The sequence below is a fragment of the Nyctibius grandis genome, chromosome 8 (genome assembly GCF_013368605.1).
Source record: "Nyctibius grandis isolate bNycGra1 chromosome 8, bNycGra1.pri, whole genome shotgun sequence".
In the NCBI taxonomy this organism is placed as follows: domain Eukaryota; kingdom Metazoa; phylum Chordata; class Aves; order Nyctibiiformes; family Nyctibiidae; genus Nyctibius; species Nyctibius grandis.
In genome coordinates, this window is record NC_090665.1 from 16922406 (window position 1) to 16946893 (window position 24488).

The 24488-nt window shown below is 34.3% G+C and overlaps 1 protein-coding gene across 1 annotated transcript in view; it reads left to right on the plus strand.

The window, feature by feature from the left end:
- XRN1 (5'-3' exoribonuclease 1) overlaps positions 1-24488 on the plus strand; it is a 36634-nt gene that overhangs the window by 3821 nt on the left and 8325 nt on the right. Inside the window, exons 3-32 of the mRNA XM_068405758.1 lie at positions 905-1002; positions 1362-1471; positions 1557-1671; positions 1905-1985; positions 4166-4251; positions 4379-4547; positions 4763-4830; positions 5833-5967; positions 7350-7413; positions 8207-8312; positions 8682-8771; positions 8927-9083; positions 9432-9551; positions 10559-10728; positions 11474-11594; positions 11692-11790; positions 13499-13602; positions 14121-14252; positions 14979-15141; positions 15610-15723; positions 16177-16275; positions 16440-16555; positions 17427-17573; positions 17943-18032; positions 19037-19172; positions 19903-19959; positions 20638-20770; positions 21908-21977; positions 23126-23351; positions 24013-24114. Coding sequence (XP_068261859.1) covers positions 905-1002; positions 1362-1471; positions 1557-1671; positions 1905-1985; positions 4166-4251; positions 4379-4547; positions 4763-4830; positions 5833-5967; positions 7350-7413; positions 8207-8312; positions 8682-8771; positions 8927-9083; positions 9432-9551; positions 10559-10728; positions 11474-11594; positions 11692-11790; positions 13499-13602; positions 14121-14252; positions 14979-15141; positions 15610-15723; positions 16177-16275; positions 16440-16555; positions 17427-17573; positions 17943-18032; positions 19037-19172; positions 19903-19959; positions 20638-20770; positions 21908-21977; positions 23126-23351; positions 24013-24114 — 3478 coding nt within the window. The remainder of the gene's footprint in view (positions 1-904; positions 1003-1361; positions 1472-1556; positions 1672-1904; positions 1986-4165; positions 4252-4378; positions 4548-4762; positions 4831-5832; positions 5968-7349; positions 7414-8206; positions 8313-8681; positions 8772-8926; positions 9084-9431; positions 9552-10558; positions 10729-11473; positions 11595-11691; positions 11791-13498; positions 13603-14120; positions 14253-14978; positions 15142-15609; positions 15724-16176; positions 16276-16439; positions 16556-17426; positions 17574-17942; positions 18033-19036; positions 19173-19902; positions 19960-20637; positions 20771-21907; positions 21978-23125; positions 23352-24012; positions 24115-24488) is intronic.

A 24488-nucleotide genomic window follows, 5' to 3' on the forward strand; every position in this document is an offset into this window, starting at 1 on the left:
TAGAAGAAATGAAGTTTCTAATGAAACTCTCTTTTCCTGTTGATACCAGTTAGCAAGCTAGCTCACATACAGAGCTGCAAGTCGATTTCACAGTGTTAAGAACTAATCAGTGTTTTGGGAGATGTGGAAGCTTTCTTGAAGAATGTAAGGAAAGAAAGCCAGTGGTCAGACAATACAGGGATGGTGAGTGAAATGTGACAGAAACAGACTGGGAAAAAGGGGCAAGAGAAGATAGATACTTTCAAGCTGGTGGGGTTTTTTGTGGTTTTGTTTTTTGGGTTGTTTTTTTTTTAAGGAAAAAGGAGGTTGAGAGGAAGAAGAGATTAAGAAAGTTCTGAATAGAAAGTTGGAGCAGAATTGAGAGAAGGACAAAAATCTAAGATATTGGTGGCTTCTCTTTTTCTGGTTCAAAAGTGTTTATGAAATCCTTGGCTAAGAAAGCCTAGGGTGGTATTTGTTTCTCCATTACTAGCGATGATAAATTGTTAGTTCACCTGTCCTACCCCTGTGCTATTCCAGACTTGCTGCTTTGTTTAACTACATTACCATTATTGCTCTGGGATAGCATTTTCAGATGTTTAGATCCCAAGTATTCCTACTGTTTCAATATTAATTTGCTTACATCGTGATCAGCCATTGAATGATCATCTTGATAATCTAAATATTTACTGTATCTGAGCAATGACAGATTATCATTATTACTAGGGGAAAAAAAGCTATTTTTAAGCCTTCCAGTTGTACCAGAAACAAGTTCAAACTCTATTCAAGACTTAAATTTCTTTTTTAACCACTCTTTAAAAAAACAACTTTATGTATTTTGTCAGTAAAGGTGTACTTAGGATATTAATACTTGAATAAGATGGTTCTTTCTCTACTCTGTCTCTCCAACCCTGTTTTCTTTTAGATCAGCAAAAGAGGCAGAGGACAAAATAAAAAAGGCATTAGAAAAGGGAGAAACTCTCCCTACAGAAGCCAGATTTGACTCCAACTGTATTACACCAGGTAAGACAATTTGTTAGTTATTTATATTTAAGTGTTTAGATTTATGGTTTTGCATCTATATTTTGGCACTATTTTCCTATTCTAAGTCATTTTTTTTTAATTAGAGGAATTGATAAAGGCTTAAGTTGAGAAAAGAAGTTTTAATAACTTTTAGTAGAGTTGGAATACTGTCTCATTCTAAAAATTTTTTAGATTGCTATGGAAAAAGTGAAACCTCTTGGGGAAAAAAAAAACAGCTGTCCCCTTCATCTCTTGCAGAATTTTTATTTGTTGTTTTTTTTGTTAATACTTTTGATATGGAAATGCAATTTTGAATGACTAGTGAAAAGCTTTGTGTTTAACTTGGATTTCTGTTTCAGGAACTGAATTCATGGCCAGATTGCATGAGCATCTTAAATATTTCGTAAATATGAAGATTTCCACAGACAAATCCTGGCAAGGAGTAACAGTCTACTTATCAGGCCACGAGGTCATTGTATTTTGTTAATATTTTAAATAAATTTTTATTTTATAGAAAAATACTTACTGATGAATTTGGGGGTTTTTTTATGCAGACTCCGGGGGAAGGCGAGCATAAAATTATGGAGTTCATCAGATCAGAAAAAGCAAAGCCCCATCATGATCCAAACACAAGACACTGTCTCTATGGCTTAGATGCTGACTTGGTATGTGCAATTAAAATGATACAAACAACAGAAGTTTATAAAGTTTGTATGTCTTTGATGTCTTCCTAAGCACATAGGGTTCTAAAATGTTACTAAACGAGCAAGTAATTTTGTATTCCTGCAAACTTTTGAATTTGTAATGCAACAGAACAGCAAAATTTCTTTATACTGCTCAAATCTTAACAGTTTAAAAAGAAAAATAATGAAGTAAGACCTTTCTAATATCTCTTTGTATAGATTATGCGGGATTAACAAGTCATGAGGCACACTTTGCGCTCTTAAGAGAAGAAGTCAGATTTGGTGGTAAAAATCTCAAAGGTGAACTGATTTAACTTTTACTCTTTTTATATATGATGACATTAAATCAAAAATATACTAGGTCACTAAAACAGGTTTTTTTTACTGATTGCATACTAAATTAATAAAATCTTAATTTATTTTTGTGTTAGAAAGTACACGAAATTAGAGAAATCGACTTGTTAAATTGTGCATTTGAATTAGCTTACACGAGAAAATGTATGCTGTTGGGACAGCTGATAAAAAAATCCTTAGAGCTTCGGTGTGTTGTGCTACTTTCTTCATATTATGAATGAAGCAGCCCAGGCTGTACTTATATTGTTTCTATAATTGTCTTATGCAGATATTGACTTTTTAAAATGTATTATAACTCTGAGGTTTTGTGCATGTAAGTAAATTACTAGAATAATTATTAATATAAACTCTCTTAAAGTGGCTGACTGAATACTCTTATTCTGGATTTGCCCATTTGAGCTAACTTTTGGGCAATAATCAGTCAGGAAAAGGTGATTTGTTCCAGAACTGTGCATGTACATGGAGCTACTCTGAAGTAATAGAAAAATTAATTTTGTAACTGTTACTGTGGCTAGGTTCCTTCTTTGAAGGACCTTAAGCATGTATTTGGTGGATATAGGGAGAAGGTAGGAGAGACAGAGAGAAACACTTCTTTGATACAAAAAGGATTTTGGGTAATACAGTGATAAATCATATAAATGTTTAGATAAATGCATAACTTTTGCTAATAAATGTTTTTATTGGCAAGGACAATATGATAAACATCAGAAATAAGTATTTTTTTCAGAGTCTTCCGCAGTCAACTTTTCACTAATAGTCATTCTGTTGATAGCGTTGGCATGTAACATTGCAATGTTTTTAAAAGACCTTAAGTCTAATCAAAGAAAAATCCATTTTTTTAAAATAAAGTAATATTGAGGGATTAATTAAATAAACTATGAGATCAAAAGGCAATGTGTCTTTTTTTTTCTTTTGGTCCCTCAAACGTTGTTCCATATTTGGCTCCTGTTGTAATTTCTGGATAATACTGCTCATTACAGGAATTTACTTCTGAAAGTTACAGAAATTGCCTTCTGTCAATATTGTCACTTTTATGAGTACTTACAGTTGGAAATTTTAAAATACTAAAAATACATACAAATTAATATCTGTCAGCAATTTCTTGATTGAGAGGAATTATTTGTTCTATCAGGATTTTCATGTCCAGCGCAATGAAGAATGAGGAGCACATCTAGAGTCTTAGAGCATCAACTGGGATTTGCCAATACGAAAATTACATTTAAAAAGTGACAGAATTGGGTCTGAAGTTCTGTGCAGCTCAGAGTTCATCTCAGTAGTCTTCATATAAGCTATAAGATAAACCATCTTCCACAGTGGATTTTGGCCAAAATCTACTGTGTATGTGTGAATACACGGCTGTTCATGCTGGTTTATCACTGGAGGTGGTCCCAGCTAGTTATAGTATTTACGAGGTGAAATAGTCCTTCCCGAATTTAAAATACATCAGTCTTAAGCTCATAAATCTTTTGGCATAGGTATTAACTGGTTTTGGCCTAACTTTGGCTTAGGCATTAAGTAATTTTAGTGAAGAGAGGAAAAGAAGGCAGAATATATGTTCAGTAATTTATGCCATAAACAAGCAGTAGGTTTGTCATTGATTTGGTGCTGTGTCGAAGCCACTGGATAATACCTACGGAGCATATTTTCAAGTTGAGCGTATTCTTTTCTTACAAGAAGCATTTTGAATGACTGCAAATGTAACCCAGCCAGTTAGACGTGAATCTGTGTACTCTGTATGTACTCAGACTAGTTCTAAAATGCTTTAAAATTTATTGGGTTTGGTGTAAAGTTGGGTTAGGTTGTCCCTTTTTTTGACAATGGGATTACTTAGGAAATAGTTAATGCAACATGGAACTCCACAAAGCTGCCCTCCTTTTCTGTAAGCTAGCTGTTTTGCATACAGTGGAGTCACATCTCCGGTTTAGAAGATTCTACTGCAAAATTTTATAGACTCAAACCAGGTGAATCCTAAAATAGGTTCAAAGAAGTGTTTATACATTATTTCTTCTGCAAAGATATAATCCTAGTAAGGTTATTTGGTTTTAGGTAACCTTGGACTTACTAAATATTCATGTTGAAAGTGTGTTTATAAATAATTAACTTAAAGTTTTGAATAATTTACAGAGCATGTGCACCAGAGGAAACCACGTTTCATTTACTGCACTTATCACTGATGAGAGAATATATTGATTATGAATTTTCACCAGTAAAAGTAAGTTCTAATGGAGCTGCAATTGAAAAAATGTGTGAGGTCTTTTTATGCAAACATGATAATAAAAATTATACTCCTGTGGTTTTCTTCTTTTTTTTTCCTTTTTTTTTTTTTTTTTTTTTTCCAGGACAAGATTTCCTTTGAATATGATATTGAAAGGATAATAGATGATTGGATCTTAATGGGTTTCCTTGTAGGAAATGATTTTATTCCTCATCTACCTCATTTACACATTAATCATGATGCACTGCCGCTACTTTATAGAACATACATGGCTATCTTGCCAGAACTGGGAGGTAAGAACACTAAGTTCAGTTGTGGAAAATAGAAACAGTAACATTCCTGTGTTAATACTTATTGCCCTTTTTAGCCATGTTAAAATATTTAGCATTTGTTACACTTTCTTTAGACAGCCAGCAAGATTGCATTCTATTATCTATGGGGCATTTAAGTTGAAATTTTAAAATTGTTAAATTATTAATTTAAAAAACATACTTTATTTTCCCAACAGGTTACATAAATGAAAATGGGCATCTGAATTTAAAACGCTTTGAGAAATATCTCACAAGATTGTCAGATGTAAGTGACTTCAAAATTGCACTGTATAGAACAGTATAGTCGTTGAATATAACCTTAATATTTAGTGCCCTAAAATACGCTATGCTGTAGTTCTAATGAACTGTTAAATGACTGTGTCTTACAAGTGGTTCGGTCAGCTGTTTTATCATTTAACCGATGGGATCCATCAGTTGTCTGATCTCATCATAAGTGGAAAAAGATTAAATCATTTGATCTGTGCCTTAGCCAGTGTCTTTTAGTACTGCAAGTCAAATGAGGATTCACCAGTAGAATCATGGTCCTCATTCTGCTCATTGAGTAATGAGCAGCAGTACTGGGCAAAGCATGCTGCAGGCAGCAATAGTCTTTGCTTCCCATGCTGGTCAGTTTCTTGTGGGGTAAGCTACGTCTGAAGATCTTGGAGAGCAATATTTTTTGCAAGTTTTTTATGAAGATCACTGATAAAGAGCAATGAAGTGTCAGCATTCTTCATGAACTAACTGGCATACAGGAGGCAATCCTGTTAAGTGCCACTGCAGTAATCCGTTCAGGAGATGAGAAAAGGTATAGGCCATAGAAAAATGGAAAGGTCTCAGCCCTCTGCGGAACTTAAAAGGAGGAAGTTCGTCTGCTGTCCCTGCTTCAGCCCTGCCTCCTGATTCTTTGGTAGAACTAAGTGTTGTGTGTGTGGCACAAGACTATATTACCCAGACCCTGTAAACTTCTACTGCTTATAGAGTTGATAGTGAAGTGTGGAAGTTACCTAACTCTTTTTGTTACCCATTGCTGCCTTACTGGAAGAAAGAAAAATATGGCTTGGATATATGTTATATATTGCTAAGAAAAAATATTTTTAATATTAATCTCTTAGTTTAGTTTGCCCTATTAGCTGTAGGGCAAAATTTTTGTGTACAAATGACTCTAGATGTAATTTAATGCACGTACTAAAAAGACTGTGAATTTAGCACTCTAAATTTGATGTCCCTCAAATATTTCTAAACTTATTTTAATCTTTCTGCACAGTTTGATCGTGAACACTTCAGTGAAGTCTTTGTTGACCTAAAATGGTTTGAAAGTAAAGTAGGCAATAAATACCTCAACGAGGCAGCTGGTATTGCAGCAGAGGAAGCCAGAAAAAATAAACAAAAGAAACAAAAGGTTAGTGTTCTACATGTGCAATTTTGGAAATAAGAATGTTACTTTTTGCAAATCATTAATTTTTATCTTAGACAAATTAAATGGCATTAAACCTCTGTTCTGAGATTTTTTGAGATCAGATAAGATAGTAAAATGTAACATTTGCGGGACTGCCTGTATGCATTGCTGGTTGTGAGGGATGAAATGGTTAAGTCAAGGTCAGGTTCTCATGATTTTTGAAATCTTGTAAACCCGTAACTTAATGCTTTATCTCAATTTAGCTGTTCCTCAGCAGCAGCAAAACTTAATTCAGTGTGAGTTACGGTCAAACTTGCTATGGTTTATAATTTTACTTTTCAATACATAGCCTGCTGGAAGTCTTATGTATTTCAGATACTCTGATAGATCATTCATGCATGTCTTGGTATTGGCCGACTATTTGATAATGAATAGATAAATAGCAATTTCATTGGTGTGAGCTATCTCAGATTGGTTATTAAACTTGCAATTGTAGATATAACTAACTAATAAGGAACAGCACCCTTCGCTGTATCTTGACTCTGCCCCACTGTCACGTTCCCCACCACCACTTCCACTGGCTATCCTTCAATATATGCCTTCAGCGGAGTGCAGAGTAGCAGCAGGAAATTCCTTCAAGTTTAATGTGGCACCAAGTATCGTTATCCTGTTCTTTAGTGCAGTTTGTGGTTTGTAAGAGCAAGACGTTAGCTCTTCCTTTAATAAGGTGTGCTTTAGTTGTGGTTGTTTTCTTATTTGCCACGGAAGTTTGGAGCAGCTGTATAGTATTAGCTAGCCATCTTGACTGATCCTTTGAATGACAGTGACAGTCAGGAGCTTGTGGATCTCAGGTACAGGGGAAGAGGGCCAACTTAATGATTCTGCTTGTTGAAAGCTACTCAGTGCTGTACAGAAAAGGCAGCATGTAGTGGAGAATGAAGTGAATGTTTGGCTTGTTTGACTCTCTAAAACACAATTTTTTGTATCCTACTTCCCACAAAAGTAATTTGAATTCTTAAACATTTACTGATGAAAAATTTGACTGCATACTGGTGCTGTAGCACAATGATGATGTAAGTAAAAATGCTTAAATGTGTACTGCACAGTTCTCGAAACAGTTGTATTTTGGAAAACAAATATTCAGATATTTTTTAAAGGTAGCTGAGACTTTATTTGAGATTGCTCCTTTGTCTGATCTGTATGGACAAAATAATTTCACCTAGGCAATTACAAGAGAAGGAAAGGAAAGGTAGTGGGTTTCATACTAAATAATAATATTTATACATCTTGATTATAGCATTTTGAGTTGCAGATTATATGGTTGTGAATGAGGTATGTGCATATTATTCTGTATTTTTATCTTATCTCAAATATTAATTTAATAGGCTCAGGAAAATTCTATATGTTTGGCTGCTTTAGAAAAAAACGGAGGTGAAGTGACCCCTAAAAGTAAGTGCAAATAATTTTTCCATATATCTGTAACAAAAAAAACTTGTTAATTTGTGTATAGATTTGGAAGATCTGTAAGAATTTCATGTCAGGGATGACCTTAATCTAAACAAAAGAGTTATGTAGTCAGCTATTGGGAAATGGAACTGCACACCACTGGCTTATGGTGAGAGGGAGTGGGGGTGAAGCTTTTGAAGTGCTTCTTACCTGATCAGTATTTCCATGATGAGTTAAAGGAATGAATGAGCAAATCTTCAACAACATAATGTTTTTTATAACTGTATGCCTAGGTATTTTGTTGTACAGGAAGGGACAAAAGAACAGATTTTTATATGGCTTTGGGGTTTTTGGTTGTGTTGATTACGTTTTTAAACTCGTTCAACTTGTAGGAAATGTCTCTTGCTCATGTTTTGAAATTTAATGTCAAAAATGTATAAATATTACTCCATGATATAAGATGTTGCTGAAAAAAGATTAAATTTTAAAATTTATTTTAACGTTTTCTTAAATTATTTTCTGATGGTTTATATTCTCTTCTCTGTTCTTGTAATTGGGCTACAAAATGGGTTGCCGGTCTTTAAAGGAAAAAAAAAAAAGTGTTTCAGACTTTCTCTGGGTAAAATTTTGTTTGATTGTTTCATGTTACTTTCAGTGCAAGGAAGATATGAGCACCTATAACCGTGAATTGAGGAATAAAGTTAAGGCATGAAGTCAAAACTGAATGTCTTCAAACCTTATTGTAGTAGAGAGGTGAATGTTAATCCTTTTTTTTTTTTCATGACTGCTTTTTCAGCTGTGTTGGAAGATGAACCAGAAGATGATGACCTGTTTGAAACTGAGTTTAGGCAATACAAAAGGACTTACTACATGACTAAAATGGGTGTAGAAGTAGTTTCTGAGTAAGTGTATGCTTTTTTTTTTTTTGCTTTTTTTTTTTTTTTTTTTAAACACCAAAGACAAGTCTTTCCATATGTCTAATACAAGACAGGATATTCATCCATGTCGAAGGTAGAGCACACATGGCAGTGTACTGCAGTGGTGATGCTTTTGGCTAACACAAGTAGAGCTGCAAGTCAAGTTTTCTGTAACAAGTATTTGAGGACAAGAGAGGAAAAAAATCCATTAGTATTAAATGAATCTAGAAAACCGTGGTCTTTTTAGGTTCCCAAAATCCTCTGTCTTCATTCCTATGTACAAGGTGCTAAGTAATTTTTTTATACCAGTGAAAATGAAAAAAACTAAGAAGTATCTTTCCTTTTTCTTTTAAGTGACTTCTTGGCTGATCAAGCTGAATGTTATGTCCAGGCAATACAGTGGATTTTGCATTATTATTACCATGGAGTTCAGTCATGGAGCTGGTAAGAAAAATTGTCAAAAGAGAAACTGGTTAAATATCGAGTGATGTTTCACGTTGTATACTGGGAACATTTAATGTAGTTCTGTTTGTTTCTGATGTGTGAACACTGCTGTGCTATAATTAAGTCAAGTAACTTAAGAGGTTTTTCCTCTGCAGGTATTATCCTTATCATTATGCACCTTATCTGTCAGATATGCGCGACATCAGCGAACTGAAAATCAAATTTGAACTGGGAAAACCTTTCATGCCATTTGAACAGCTTCTTGCTGTACTTCCAGCAGCTAGCAAAGATCTGCTACCTAAATGCTACCAGGTAGAATTTAGAACTGAATTGCATTTATCTGTTTCTAACTGGTTGTCCACTATATTTTGAAGCAACTCTTTTCTTGATATTTTTGTGTGTCCTCTTAGTTATATTCTACCTCTAAATTCTAGGTGTATGGTTAAATACTTCTTACTATTCTTAGTGCATTGTAAAGGTAGTAATAAACATGAAATTTTGCGTTTGCTAGGCAATTTCAGACTAGGACAGTTAAATGATGAATGTTGAATTCCTGTTCAGCCTTGAACTGGTTTTAATACCAGCCTTCCTCTAACTTGTCCTAGAATTAGTGCTAAATTGTCCCTGATGTTGCTTAATTCCTCTATTGTATTTTTCTAGCATTTGATGATTAGTCAAGACTCTCCTATTGTAGAATATTATCCACCGGATTTTAAAACTGACCTAAATGGAAAACAGCAAGAATGGGAAGCTGTAGTATTAATCCCGTTTATTGATGAGGTAAGTTCTTTCTACATCTGCTGTCTATAAAAGCTTCATAACAAATCTGCTAAACTTCTTAATTAATCAACAGTTAGACATGCAATTAAATGGAAGATTAAACTAACACTTGATAAGACCACAGAAAAATATAAATGTTTGCTGTGTGGAGAGTAAGGCTAGATGAGGTTACCACAAGCAAAGTGAGCTTAAAGTGGCAGAAGTCTTAATGAGTGATGTGGACTTTTTGTTGTTTATTCAGGGTTTTAATCAGATATTTGAATATTTAGTTTCAGATTTTTTGAGAAAAAAAATCTATTCCTATATACATATAAAAATACAAAATATCTGTAGGTAAAATGAAATAAACACTTGAAAAAAAACCCCCAGTCTTTTTACAGACTGTCTCTTCACATGAACACCAGTAATCTGTAGAAGACTTTTAAGTACAAATCAAATGGTAAAACATTAATGGAGAGGAATAAAATAGTAAGATTTACCTTTTGCATATAGGATAACAATATTATATACATTGCTGTAATATCTTTTATCGAATTAAATTTGAGCACATCAAAGAGTGGATGAAAATAAAAGTGCAGATTAGATGTTAACATATATACAGATGGTGGCATGTGCCTGTCAATTGTTTCCGTAGTTTGCAGTCAAAGGTTGACAGGACTTAGTCTTCTCACAAAAGACAACAGTTGCTACTTGAATGACCCATAAGGTTTTGAAGCTTTTTCAGTGGTTATTTTGCAGAATTTTATGATAACATCTACAATCTTTTTAATATTTTTTTTATGTTAAATGTAAAAGGCAAAATATGGCTAGACTTTGGAAATGTTTTTGCAAAAAGGTAATCTTTATTCTCCAAAGTAATTCCATTGTAATTGTCCTGTTTTTATCAGAGAGCTGGGATATGAGGAAGGGTGAGGCTGCAGTTAGAAAATCAACGTGTTAATTGTGTAGATGTTTCCGTGCTAATTTTTGTTGCCAGTTTCACATACACTAATTTCTCTAACATTTAGAAACGACTGCTGCAGGCCATGGAATCCTGTAATAAGTGCCTAAAAGAAGAGGAGAAACAAAGAAATACTCACAGTGCTTGCTTAATGTACTGGTATGACAAAGATGCGGAGTTCCAGTATTTGTCACCATGGCCAGAGAAATTCCCTGCAATAGAAAGATGTCATACGAGGTAACACTGGCATAACTATTTTAGAGTAGACTAAAAGTAGTTAGAATACTTTTATTGCATTTTAACCAAAGCTTGTGTATGCTAATATATAATATATACACTGAAAAATGTAAAATATTGGATTAGATGTTACTTGTTGAGGCTGGCATGGTAGAAGTATTTGTCCCTTTTCTTCAAATGTTACTTTGCAAAAAAGATGAACCAATGCTAAGTTGGCAAGAACACTCTAGAGAATTACAAAACTTTGACTGACACAGAGGATGAAAGACTCGTACAGGTATCTGATAACACAAGTCTATTGTTCGCTTTCCTCTCACTGGAAGTAGCCAGTTTTATTTAACACAGGCTGAGGTTTCAAGATTAAATGGAAACATAACCTTAATAGTAGTCAAACAAAATAGAGGAGGAATGCCTGTTGCAGGATTACACTCAGTGAAGAATTAATAGTTGTGGAGATAAATGATACCACATGCAACCATTGCTAGTTTAGAATTTGACAATAACAATGTATTAAAATAGTGAGATTGGGACATACTGTGGCTTTTTCTTAATGAGTAGTCCCATTGCAGCAATAGCATGCGGTTTTTTATAGTCCTTTGTATAGATTCCAAGTGGCTTAAATGTATTGCCACCTTACAGGAAAGTCAAAAGGTCTGTCAATTAATGAGTGTTTGAATGAGTAATGAGAGTTTCTAGAGCTAAAGGTCAACCTGTATGAGCAAACATTGTGCAACTTGTTTTTTAGGTATAAAACAATACCTTTGGATGCTTGGCACGTAGAAATAACCCACAATAAGATAACTAAAATCAACAAGAGCGCATTATATTTTTGTGGATTTCCTACTTTAAAGCACATTAAACATAAGGTAAAAGATTTCTGTCTTCTGACATTTTCAATTGTATTTAATAGCTAACTATGTAAGAGTTCAAGTAAGTTTTATGTGCTGTTTTGTTTTTACACAGTTCTATCTTAGAAAAAGTGGCGTACAGGTGTTTCAGCAAAGCAGCCATGGAGAGAACATGATGTTAGAAATAATAGCTGATGAGAACTCAAAAGAACAGGTAAGCATTCAGCTCCTAACAAAAAGAAACAAAACAAAACAAAAAAAAACACCCAGACAAAAAAACTTGCCATAAAAAGACTGAATTTGTTAAATAGTCAGATTTGAAAGGCTGGTTATCTATATCTTCTCAGTAGTGTATTATAGGAGAAAAATGTTTATAGAATAGTACTGAAAAAGTTTAAAAAACCTTTTAAAACCCAAGCATTTCTTAAAACAGAATAGTTAAATATCTTGAATAGTTAATTTAAAAGAATATATTTATTTTTTTAAAACTTTATTTAACTAGTAATGCTTGATTTCAAAACGAGCTTTATGTATAAGTTGTTAAAATTTGATTAATAGAAAGGAATGTGAAATATGGCTGTATGCTGAAGGCGATGGAATTAGTTGCCGGAATAAGAACTCCGGAGTTCTTAGCTCCCAGCCCAAAGCTGAGACCATTAAGTGGTAGTATTCTCAGTATATATTTTGAAAACATCAGCTGAATCAGTTCAGTGAAAACATCAATGGTATTAGTTCACACTGAAAGCTTTTGTTGACTATTGGAGTCACTAGTGAAAAATAAAGTTCATTAGGATTAAAATGCTAAATTTGTGTGGGGAACAGTCTAGAATTTTGGGAATCTGCTGAAAGATTTAAATTTGTCCTGACTTCAGAATACTAAATGTCAGTCTCCTTAGTAGAGTTTCTGGCATTTCTCTGTAGTAGCCATCAGATGTTCTCAGGTAAGGAGTTGGTGAGACTCACTACTGACTAATTAATAGTTGGAAATGGTATAAATGCAAGGAAGCAGTCTCCAGACCAGTGCCCCTTGTGTTTTGTGTAGCTGAGTATATAGACACACTTTTTTTTTTTAATCAGTCCCTTTTCATCAGCAAAGCAGACTTAACACCTTCCACTTAAATGAGACTGTTTGATAGAGGAAATAGAGGAAAGAGTTGATGCAGAGACATTAAGAAGCAAAATATTTTTTCTAAATCCTTTAAAAGCCAACTCTGTTTCATAATCAAAAATACCAGATAGCAAAAGACAAATCCAGGAAAAGAAAAGGTTTCAGAGATAAATAAATAAAACCAGGAAAGGAGAGAGGAAGAAAACAACAAGACAGGATTTTACAGCAGAGAGATAGGGAGAGCGAATATTCAAGATATGTGGCAAAGAGAATTAAATAAGCCAAAATAATATATTAAAAAATAGCAGAAACTCAGTGGAAAACCAGAACATAATGTGAGACTAAAATTACAGATGCTAGCAACGTCCTGGACATACATGCTGTTTCTTTATTTCAGTGAGATACAAAAGTAAAATCTATGGCACAAAATGTTTCACTAATCTCAAATTATTAGTTTGATTATTGTGTCCCAGAGACACAAATAGTTCTAAGTGATTTAACAAAAAAAAGTACATAGTAAGCCTATACCAGAAATGTAAATCAACCCAGGTCTTAGAACTAACATATGCTACATGTAAAGAGCCACACTTGGAATATGATACTTTGTCCTAAAAAATGAAATACAATTCTCCATTTCTAATCAGAGATTATGTAATATGTATCAATGTAATTTAATAAGCTAAAAAGAGCTCTTTATTCTGCAAGAAAACCTATTCTTTAACTAGAGTAATTTTTATTGCAAAAACAGTTTGAAAATACTTTAACAAAATTCTTTTAATATGGTAAACAATTAGCAACTTCTGTTTTTTTTCAGATGGTGGAAAACGTTGCCAGTTTGGTACTTGGAAAGCGTGTTTTTGTTAACTGGCCACACCTTGAAGAAGCCAGAGTTGTTGCTGTATCAGATGGAGAAACTAAGTAAGAGACATTTCAGAGAAAGTTGTTTGTTGTCTTTATTGTTTTATTAAAAATAAGTTCCTTAGGCTGTAAAAATGTTCTGTTTTTATTGTAATACTTGCTAACAGCAAATTAGTTAAAGTGTATCATAGGCTGCTTGGTGGAAGAACCTTTGTTTTAACATTGTTCTGAGATTTGGTTATCTCTGTAGAAGTCTAGTCCTTCAGTATTTTGCTATAGGCATAGAAGTTTGGGAGAGCTTGTTCTTAACTTTGATGGGAAGAATGCATGCACAAAAATCCACACAGAATAATGTAAAAGTGAACATTTCTATACAATCTTCCTTTCAGCACGTGCACTGGTATTTTTTATAAAAAATATGCTGTGTGGCCTGTTGTGGAAGGGGTAGAGAAAACAATGCTGCCTGTTTTCCATGTCCTTAACAAGTAATTTCTAACTATTTGAAGTTTTGCTCACAATTGGTTATGTCTAGATTAATCTTATTTGGTTAAATTCATACCTGTCCTAATATTCTCAAGGTTTTATTTGGAAGAACCACATGGCACACAGAAGCTTTACATGGGAAATGCAGTGCCCCCAACTAAAGTGGCATATGTTGGAGATAAGGAGCAAAGCATGTGGTTAAAAGAAGTTCAAGGCATTTCAGAGCAGTAAGTAACTTGGAAAATTAAAGTGTATCTTTGCATTTTATAGCTAAGCTATGTTTATTGCTGTATTACAGACCTAAGTAGCAGAGAAGAGCTACTGCATACTTGATGGTAAAGGTGAATGAGTCTGCTGGAATTTAAAAAAACAACATAAAAGAGCTTATGTTGACATTTCAGAATATATGGAGTTAGTCCCTAGGTATTTAAAGTTAGATGCTATTACAAAAGAATTCTCAAATGAATGAGTTTCACTCAATTTTCTGTTCTGGTCTTAGTAATCTTCAGTTGTAGGAAGTATATAGAATGGAGTCATACAGTATCAAGTTACAACTTCAATAGCTTAGCATTGTTAAATTTGAATACAGCTCTTGCTCTTCTAGAGTGTGGGTGTCCAGTGGAACACAACTGAGTTACAGTAGCTTGCCATTTTATTATCTGTCATTTCAGTTAACTGCCTTAATTACCCATAGCCCTTCCCACTGTAAAGGTAATGTGTTTAAATTAACACACTTAGCTATGTAGTGATGGCTGTGCAACAATGGATAAGCAATTGGTGGTTGTAAGAATAAATAACCCATTTATTGTGGGTATTTTTTATGAACCAGGAAGCAAACTATTAGAACCCTTTTGTAAGGAATGGGTTGTTTTTTTATCTCAAGAAATTAATTCCACCCTCTTGGTTCAGTTCTGTTTATTGTAATCAAACTAAATGTTCTGCTTTGTATTCAGCTACCAGAAAAGAAAAGGAATAATTATTCATGAAACGTCAATGGTTGTATATGCTCAGTTACTCACTGGTAATAGATATAAACTAAACCAAAATGGAGAAGTTTATTTGGAGAAGCAGTGGTCAAAACAAGTTCTTCCTTTTGTTTACCAAACTGTTGTCAAGGTAAATATACAAGTTCAGTATCTACTTGCACATAGCTTCTTACTCCATTGGGGTGGGGGAGTGCACGGAGAGGGGTGTATGCGCCTTTAAAACAAAAGAACGAACAAAAATAAGCATCTTAAATTAATGTAATTTATTGTATTAAAAAAAAAAGTAATGTGCTTAGGCAAGTATTTTGTCACAAAATTTGGGACCCTGTTGCACAGTTCAGAGATCTTACTGAAAAAATGGCTTTTGTCATCTTTTTACTGATGATATTTTGAATGGAATACCGTAGTGGTGCTCTACGAGGCAGCAGAATTGCTTGTGTACCAACATTTGTAATAAAGCATTAACTTCTTTGCCTTCGATGAATTATTTCAGACTCAGATAATGTTTTAGAATAAATGTCTATTTATATGAACTATTTAATTATTCTACTGGAACTGAATGATATTTAACATTATCAATCTTGTCTTTTTCATGTAGGATATCAAAGCCTTTGACTCTCGTTTTTCAAACATCAAGACTTTGGATGACTTGTTTCCTCCTGGAAGTACAGCCTTTATGCTGGGATCTCCTTACTACGGCTGTATGGGAGAAGTTAGTTCCAACAATTTCATAATTCTTTTCCCCCTAGATTTCTTTATTTGCAAGCCTAAAATAATATAAGGTGTTCTGTGGAAGTAGTGGTCATTTGCTAGCTAAAATTTTAAATCAAAGATTCTGTGATAGTTTAGTCAGAGGAGGAGGAGGGGGTTCTTCTGCTTTCCCTATTGCTGTTGCTGGCGTAACAGGAAAATGTAGCATAGCTTGAATGCAGGATTATTTTTATTAATTGTTTGGGATAATTTGCAATACATAGAGTTCCCATTTTGGACCATTTTCAGTCATGGATACGTTTGATTTAATGCTGTTTGATTGCCTCTATGAGGAAGCGGTGTACAGGTCAAGGCAAGATGATGAATCCCAAAGCATCTGTGTGGCTACTGCAGCAAAATTTTTGATGAAGTAGACTACAAGGTCTAGTAACACTTCTAATGTGTTTCCTCCAAGGTTCAAGATTCACATGATGTGATCACAGAAGGTAGAATTCGTGTAGTTTTCAGTATTCCGTGTGAACCTCAGCTTGATCCTTTAATACAGAACCAGCATGTAAGTGCTTCTGGTTTTCTAGTAAAAGCTTAAACAAAGTGTCAAATGTATTTTGCAGTGGTAAATGTCTTTAAGGGATGCTTCCATATTATTCATTTGCCCTTTGTATAAAAATCCTTGTCCTTCGGAAATTGCCAATATTTTTTTGTTTGTTTGTTTTAAAGAAATATGCTGTGAAATACAATCCTGCGTATATTTTGGCCAGCCGTCTTGGAGTAAGTGGATATCTTGTCTCCAGATTTACAGGGAGTATCTTTATTGGAAGAGGATCAAAGAAAAAGTAAGTTCTCTTTGTGAACTTTGACTGTAGAGAAGTTTCTAAATTCTGATACAACTCTACAGAATTTCTGCAATGTTTAAGTGGTGGTCTTATCAAGTGTATAACTGTTTTGTGATGTGAAGCTTTCTTTAAAGTAAAGCTTGCTGTAAACTAAACTCATATGCAGTGTTTTTCTCTCCTATCATAGACTTCTTTTTAATTTTTGTTTACTAGAGAGTTGTTCTGTTGGCTTTAGTATTGTAGAAATACATAAATTGACTTTCCTTGTTAGCTATTTGCATAATTGAAGCAGGAGTTTGAACGGACTTTGCCACACTGAGAATAAAAAGTGGAATTGGGATCTAGTTTCATTGTATTTATCATTACTGCTAGTATAAAGGAATAATAATTGTACCTCTAATTTTTTTTTTTTAAGAACTAGTTAAGACTAAAACTGCTTAAAATATATAAGGGAGGCAATCCCTGTAGTTCTCTGAATGTTAGAAATGTGGTTTCCTAGTACAGGTCACTAAAGAAGTGGTTGATGCCTGAGCATCTTGTGATTTAACGTGTACATTTGTTCCCCACTGATTGTTCAGGGACATCCTTCTACATCTTGGTAAATGCCAGGTAGATTGTGGTTGATTAGATCTCAGTTAAGGAAGAAGGGTAAAATATTCCCTACCCTCCTTTGCAATAAGGTATGGGCATGCATGCGGACAGCTTATGTCCTGTAACATTTACAGCTGTTGTGATGCTAACAAGTAAACAATACAATGAATTTAATTTTTCTGTGGTTTAAGGCTGACGATGTATGTTTATGTGGTTTTTAATGTATGTATGCATACACATATATATTATTGCAAGTTAATAAACTTTTTCTAATTTCCAGTCCTCATGGAGATCACAAAGCAAATGTGGGGCTAAACCTAAAGTTCAATAAGAAAAACGAGGAAGTTCCTGGCTATACTAAGAAAGTTGGAAATGAATGGATGTATTCTTCTGCAGTAGAACAACTACTTGCTGAGTATTTAGAAAGGTAAATATTGGATATGAACTTCATCCAAATTATCCACCTTTGTATCAGTCTTTGGATTTTTGTCCTCTGGACACAGATCTTCTTAGAACTGATGAGTTTGCTTTTGGAGATTGCTTGATGGAATTTGTTTTATTCCAATATTCTCCTTCCAACAGACTCTCCTTCTAAGGAGAAGCATATTTTGGGATAGAGTAATTTTTATCAGCAGCTTACCCTTGACAAATGAACAGTATGACACTAAATTAAGTAAAAAATAATCTGTCTGGGCTCCAGAAATTTTGAAGCCCATCAAAGTTAGTTTTGATGAAGCTTTTTTGTGGTCTGTACTGATGTGAAACTAAAGTCGTCTTCCATTTATTCATTTTGTAGGGTCCCTGAACTATTTAATTATATAGCCAAGAATAGCCAGGAAGATATCTTCTATGAAGATGACATTTGGCCTGGAGAGGATGAGAATGGGTAAGCAGTCTTTCTCCCCCCGCCTTCCCCGTAGAATAAAGGCTAGCAACATTGTGAAATTGGTGGTGATTGTATAGTGGCTGCTATGTAACTGAAACCTTGCTGTTCCTTGGGCAGCATGATTGTTCAGTGATGACCGAAAAAATTATCAAAATGTTGTACATTGCAGTTGTGGAATCCAAGTCTCTGTCAGACTCCTAGCTCAAGTCCAATAAATGAGAAATCCAATTTTCGATAGCTACTTCATAATTCCTGCTTTTAAAGTAACGTTCAGTGAGCATAGTTATGAATAGTCACAAAGTCACCAAAAGATCATTTTTGGAAAATAAGCAATAATTGTTTTAATTGTTCAAGATCACTTTGAATTTGAAAAATAACATGTATAGAATTTAAAGTACTTTGAACATTTTTAGTATACATTCAGTCAGTTTTGTGGGAGGCAAGGAGCAACCTTTCTTCCAGATACAGTATAGTAACATTAAAAAAGCTTTTATTATTAGCTAGTAAGCCCTATTCACAGGCTTGACTTGGTAAGTCTGCATGATGCTGCACTCTGCAGGACTCTTACCAGGCAGGTAAACCATTGTGGGACTCTTTGTATTACAAGAATCTCAGGTTTGTGCTCCATTTTACCAGCGAGGCATGCCCTGAAGTTCTTTCTTACTGTGTTGTGAGAAACAGCTGGTCACAGAATCTCTAATCACAGCTGGACATGGTTAGTTGGTTGGATGCAAACATAATTTACTGAATACTTTTAAATAATTTAATCGTTTTTCTGAGACAAAACTTCAGGTTATAGTTTTGAAACAGTATTGCATGATTCAGTTAATTTTTTTTTTTGCCCCATATTGTAAACTCATACAGAACTCTTAAATTCTGTTACTTTATGAATGTATACAAGCATTGTGCCTATATCATCATACTTGACTGATTAAATCAGAGAATGTGGTAAAATGCTTAGTTTATGCAGTTAAAAATTTTAGTTCATGTTATTTTTTATTTAGAGCTGAGAAAGTTCAAGAAATTGTTGCCTGGTTAAAGGCACATCCTGTGTCTGCTTTGTCTCGCTCATCTTGTGACTTGCAAATTTTGGATGCAGCCATTGTTGAGAAAATTGAAGAAGAAATAGAGAAATGCAAGGTATGCAGCTTGACATCATTGTAAGCAGGGGTGAACCAAAAAGCAGTTGCTCATTATTTTCCAAGTTCTTGAACTAGAATAAGACGATTGAAGATTACTTGTCATTGCAAGGAAAAAGAATGCAGAATGTAATGTAAGATCTGAGTTTGTAAGGTGAATTGTCCCAGAAGTTCAGAAGAGCTCATTATTAATCTTTTTAATAGACTCACTCGTTTTGAGGCAATTCAGCAGCATTAGGCCCTACTCTGAACTCTGCCTTTTGGTGATTTCAGAAAGAAACATGTGTCAGTATATATTCTGAACTACTGAAGTGCTGTTTCTAAGTGCAATCCCAGCTGTTCTTCCCTTGCAGTTTCTCTTTGGTCTGAGGAAAATTAGAAGGTTGTTTTCTGAAGGCCACAGATCAAAAAAGGGGCCAAGGAAATTACTAAAGCTAAAGGCAAAGCCACATGAAATAACGGGCTGATTTCCTTGAAATTATTTGCAAGGACATGTTAATAAAATTGGTGTGAATTTTGGAATTAGCCAAACAATGCAAAAGCTTTGGTAAGAAATCAGTCATGTTTTTAAAACTGGACTTAGTCATCCTGAAGTCTTCATGAAAGCTGTATACCTTTATCTAAAAGAAACAAAAGAATTCTACATTATCTTTTCAGGTGTCTTCTTGTACCTCAAACCCAGTGTTGGTTCCTACACTAGTTTGTAATGACTTTCTGTTCCTTTCTTTTAGCAGAGAAAGAGCAACAAGAAGGTGCGAGTAACTGTGAAACCCCATTTGCTGTACAGAGTAAGTGATGTGAAAAGGGGTTTTTTAAAAGATAAGTTGTCCAGATCATATTTATTTTACCTAAGCTTACCAACTTTCAGAGTGGAATTTTATGACAGTATTGATGGAAGAAAAAGTTTTATGATGCCTTCTAGAAAATCAATTTGAGAACAGTAGGCTGTCTCTAAAAGGAGAGAATTTCTACTAACTACAAACTCCTTCATGTATTATACTGACTTTCACTTCTCTTCTACCTTCATGCTTCTACAGTTCTTATTGGCTATATAATAAAGGCAAAATAAAATGTGCTGCCCATTTGTCTCTTCTTCCCTGTTTTGCTTTTTGTTCAGTTCTTGACATATGACCAACTGCTCGTCTTGCCTGGTATTTCAGATACCAGTGTTACTGATACTGGCAGGTTACAGTTGATGGTTTTATTTTGTCTAAATTGATCCACTTGGTCTGCCTTGGATCATGTTCCGCACTGCTGTTTCTCAGGCAGAAGCAGTGAGTGAGAGCTGCAAGGAAAAAAAATGGAAGTTTGCTTTGTGTCTGGGGAGGGACAATTCGATGTTCTTAAACAATTTTTTTTTCCAGAAAATGTGCTTTATAGTGTGTTTGAGATATTGTTATAAATGCGTTTTGATTGTAATCCCTATTTTTTTGCAAACATTAACATAGTCTTTTGGTTATTGTCAGCCATTAGAACAACAGAATGGAGTTGTTCCAGATCGAGATGCAGAGCATAGGCTGTTTGACCGTGTTGTCAATGTGAGAGAGAACTTTTCTGTTCCAGTTGGTCTTCGAGGTACCATTATAGGAATTAAAGGAGGTAATATTTTCTTCATAATGGTAGCATTATAGCTATATAACAGCTCAGCTAGTGATGTGAAAGCAGGCTTCAGAAAAGCGTTTTGTATAATGATTGTGAATGCACATAAGTTTCTCACCTATGAAGCATACGCAGCTTGAAGCCACTAATGACGTTTACTGTTTTGAGTTAAACCTGCAGGTATTCTATTTTAATTTCCTGTGTTACACAGCTGTACTTTGAATAAGAAATTACTTACCCTTTGTTCCTTCTTAATATGAAGAAGGCAGAGAGATCAATGAGAGAACACAGGCTGCAAAAAAAAAACCAAAATGAAGTTATGGGAAGATATGGGCAAAGTTAAGAGAAGTAGAGATAAAAACAAATATTAGCCTTAATACTTATGTTGAATGTAAAATTTTATCAAATATGATTTGTCTCAAATTGTTGTATTTGGAATTTGCTTTTTAGTCTGCGATACTCCGTTTCTGTTAAATGGCATGTATTTATACCTTCTCTGACAAGAAGGTTATCCATAAATCTATTTCAGATAAACAGAAGGATTTACGGTATCACATTGGGTGTAGTAGTTTGAGATCTAGTAATAGAAATCATTTTCTTACCTGGCATTTAAGTAGTTGCTTTCTCATTCAGTTTGCATCCAACAGAATCTTCAATAGACTAGGCTTGAGTGCAGCTTTTTTTAGAGAAGTTTCCTTTTCTCCATAATTATTATATGCTAGTATAATTTTAAAGGAGTATTAGTCCATCATTATACAAGAAGGTAATGTTAAAGCTGTCTGTTTCTGACTGCCTGAGTGTAAAGATGGCTTGTATCTCGTCTCTGTCAGTTTCTGACAACTGTGACATACTGCTATAAATTGTAGTTCTGTTAATGCAGATTGATAAGTTATTATGCATGGTACATTTCTGTTGAAAGTATATCTAAAAGGACAGCCATATATGAATTTGAGAAGCATTTCTGAATTTCTGTTAATGAAATTACTCGTTTAAGGAACAAGGATTTTTTGGTTACTTATTAGTTAGTTTTTGGTCTTTTAATTATTAATTGCGTAACTAAAATAGATATTTACATAATTTAGATGAAAACAGCTACTGTTCCATATATAGGATGACATTTTACATTGTTTTCTATAGCCAGTAGAGAAACAGATGTGCTCTTCGAAGTTCTCTTTGATGAAGAATTCCTTGGAGGCCTAACTATAAGGTTTGTGCAGGGGGTTTCATAGTCATTTCATGCTATTGGTATAGATGGCGTGAAATTGTTGCCTTTGGTTTGGTTGAGTATTTTTAATGCCTCTTTTTAAAACTGTTTCTCAACGGTGTTGGTCAGTTTTTATTTCTTTTGTGTTTCTTTTTTCTCTTTGAGTAGGGATAATTTTTGTGAAGCATATTGTATTTTGGAAATGCTCTTTTTGTATATTTAGAAGCTTCTGATTTGTAGAAAGCAAATATGAACCGGCAGAATAAAGCACTAGATCCAAATGTCTTTCTAAAACAAATATGTAGAAAACAGGTTATTATCAGTATGTCTTTAACATATAAATTAAAAAATAGCCAGTAATCATCTGTTCCTCTGAAGGAGGGACTCTGAACTATCAATAATTGATACTTAGGCACTAAATTCTAACCACCATTAAAAACCTAAACTATTCTTCAGGAAGCGGAGGCATGGTTAATGCTTTTGTTTTAAGAAGTGTGATAACTCTTCTGTGTTTAAGTAAGCAGGTAAACTTCTAAGTGCACTAATTTACCCAGCAGGCTTCATTTTAACTGTTGCTCTTAGATAAATTAAGTTTTTAGAGTAGAATCTTACATATTCCCTGCATTCAGCAAGCATAACACAATCCTATCCCTTGCAAGAGCATGTCCTGTAACACTGATAATTTTCAGTATTCAGAATCATAAAGGAAGATGTAAAACTGACTCAATGCTGCTTAACTTCAATTTATAATTCTGCTACTGGCTTCAGTTTTCATCTCAGAAAGAGAAAAGAATATTGTTTCCTGGATCATAATTTTTTACAGAAGTATTTACTACAGAACTATGCTATAACAATTCACTCATCTTTAAAATTTCTTTGAGCTCAGCACTGAAAGGTACAATATAAACTCAGAGTAGTAGCAGTTGCTGTTGTTTTCTGGTTTTGAGAGCCAGAGGCCCAAGGGGAGCACAATGGGATTAACATTGTGTGTAATGGTACTAGATTCAATATTGGATACAGTTTTCAGCCTCTGCTGTTCAAACTTGAGTCATTATCTTTTGGCATAGAGGCAACAGTGTTGTTAAATCAGATATATTGGAATGTCAACAGTTAAACTATTTGAAACAACTACGCAATTTGCTTTTCTTAAGGTGCTCACCTGCCAGAGGCTATCGTCTGCCATCAAGTGCCTTAATTAACCTGTCTCATGGTAGTCGGTCAGAAATGGGAAATCAAAAACTGATGGCCATAGTTAAACCTCAGCCAGCTGTGAATAACTACAATTCATATGCATCTGATCCGTCATCTGCATGCTCACAAAAAGTGCATCTGGGAGGCCTCAACCATTCTCCTCGCTCCCTTTTTGTTCCTACTCAAGTAAGACTTTTCTTTCATGTGTAGCAAAATGTTTTTCCCTAGAAGCTGAATTACGACCATGGTTGTTATCTTCATTAGTACAAACAAAATTTAATTTTTATGTCAGCATATTAAAAGTAGGATAATCCTTATTTTGGAGAAATGAGTTAATCCAATAATGAAAGGGACCAAACGTTCCTTATTGATACTTGTTTTGCTTTGAGTAGCTCCAGTTGCATTTCTAAGAGACAAATATTTAGTTCAGAGCAGTGACACCACATTTGGTGTCAACAAATAGTTTGTTTGGGCAGAGATGCAATTATTTCCTTAAAGCTCTGTTCCAAGTAATGCTTCCTGTAGGCCAAGTTTGTCCACGCTCAGAAAGAGAAGATGTGATTTCCTTGTCAATTTTTTTTATTGGTTATGATTTACTTTGTTTGAAAATACAGTAAAGGAGGAAAAATTACAGGTGAATTGGGGTTCTCATTGGTTTAAACAAACTGTATTTTTTAATAAGTGACTTCTTTAAAGAAAGTTAGCTTAATGGGTAATTTCGTGTTGCTATAGCTGTGTTTGAGAAGAATTGTCTCACGTTTTCATAGTCTATACAAGAAAAACTACTTTCCAAAAGAAAATTTTAAGGCAATGAAACACTTAATGGTTTTTTTTCTTAATGATTTAGCAACTGAATGGAAGACAGCATTACAATCTCAGGGCTGAAAATCAGGGCAACTCTAACTCACCCCAGAAAGGATCATTTCTGAGTGGCAATCAGAAAAATAAAGTGAGTGTTGTTATTCATTTAGTATTGGACTCAAATGTCTCAATATTTATTTTGGCCCCCTATTTAGAGTGGGTGTCCTTTTCTCATGATCAACAGATAGCTTTGTTTTAGTACATCAGATTTTTTAGTCCAGATACAGACTGGAGCAGAAACTTGTCCTGTTTCGTGAATTAGTATAATATCCTGTGTTATCCTTGTTTAGATCCTAGGATTTTCAAAAGTGTTTTTTACATAGCTGGGTTTCGGTTCTGGGGTGACATGCCTGTAATGTTATGAAGCAATTGAGCCTGATTGATAAGGCCTTACAAAATAAGGCATTAATAATAAACATAAGAATACTACCAGTATGAGAGCATGCTTTTGAAACCATCTTG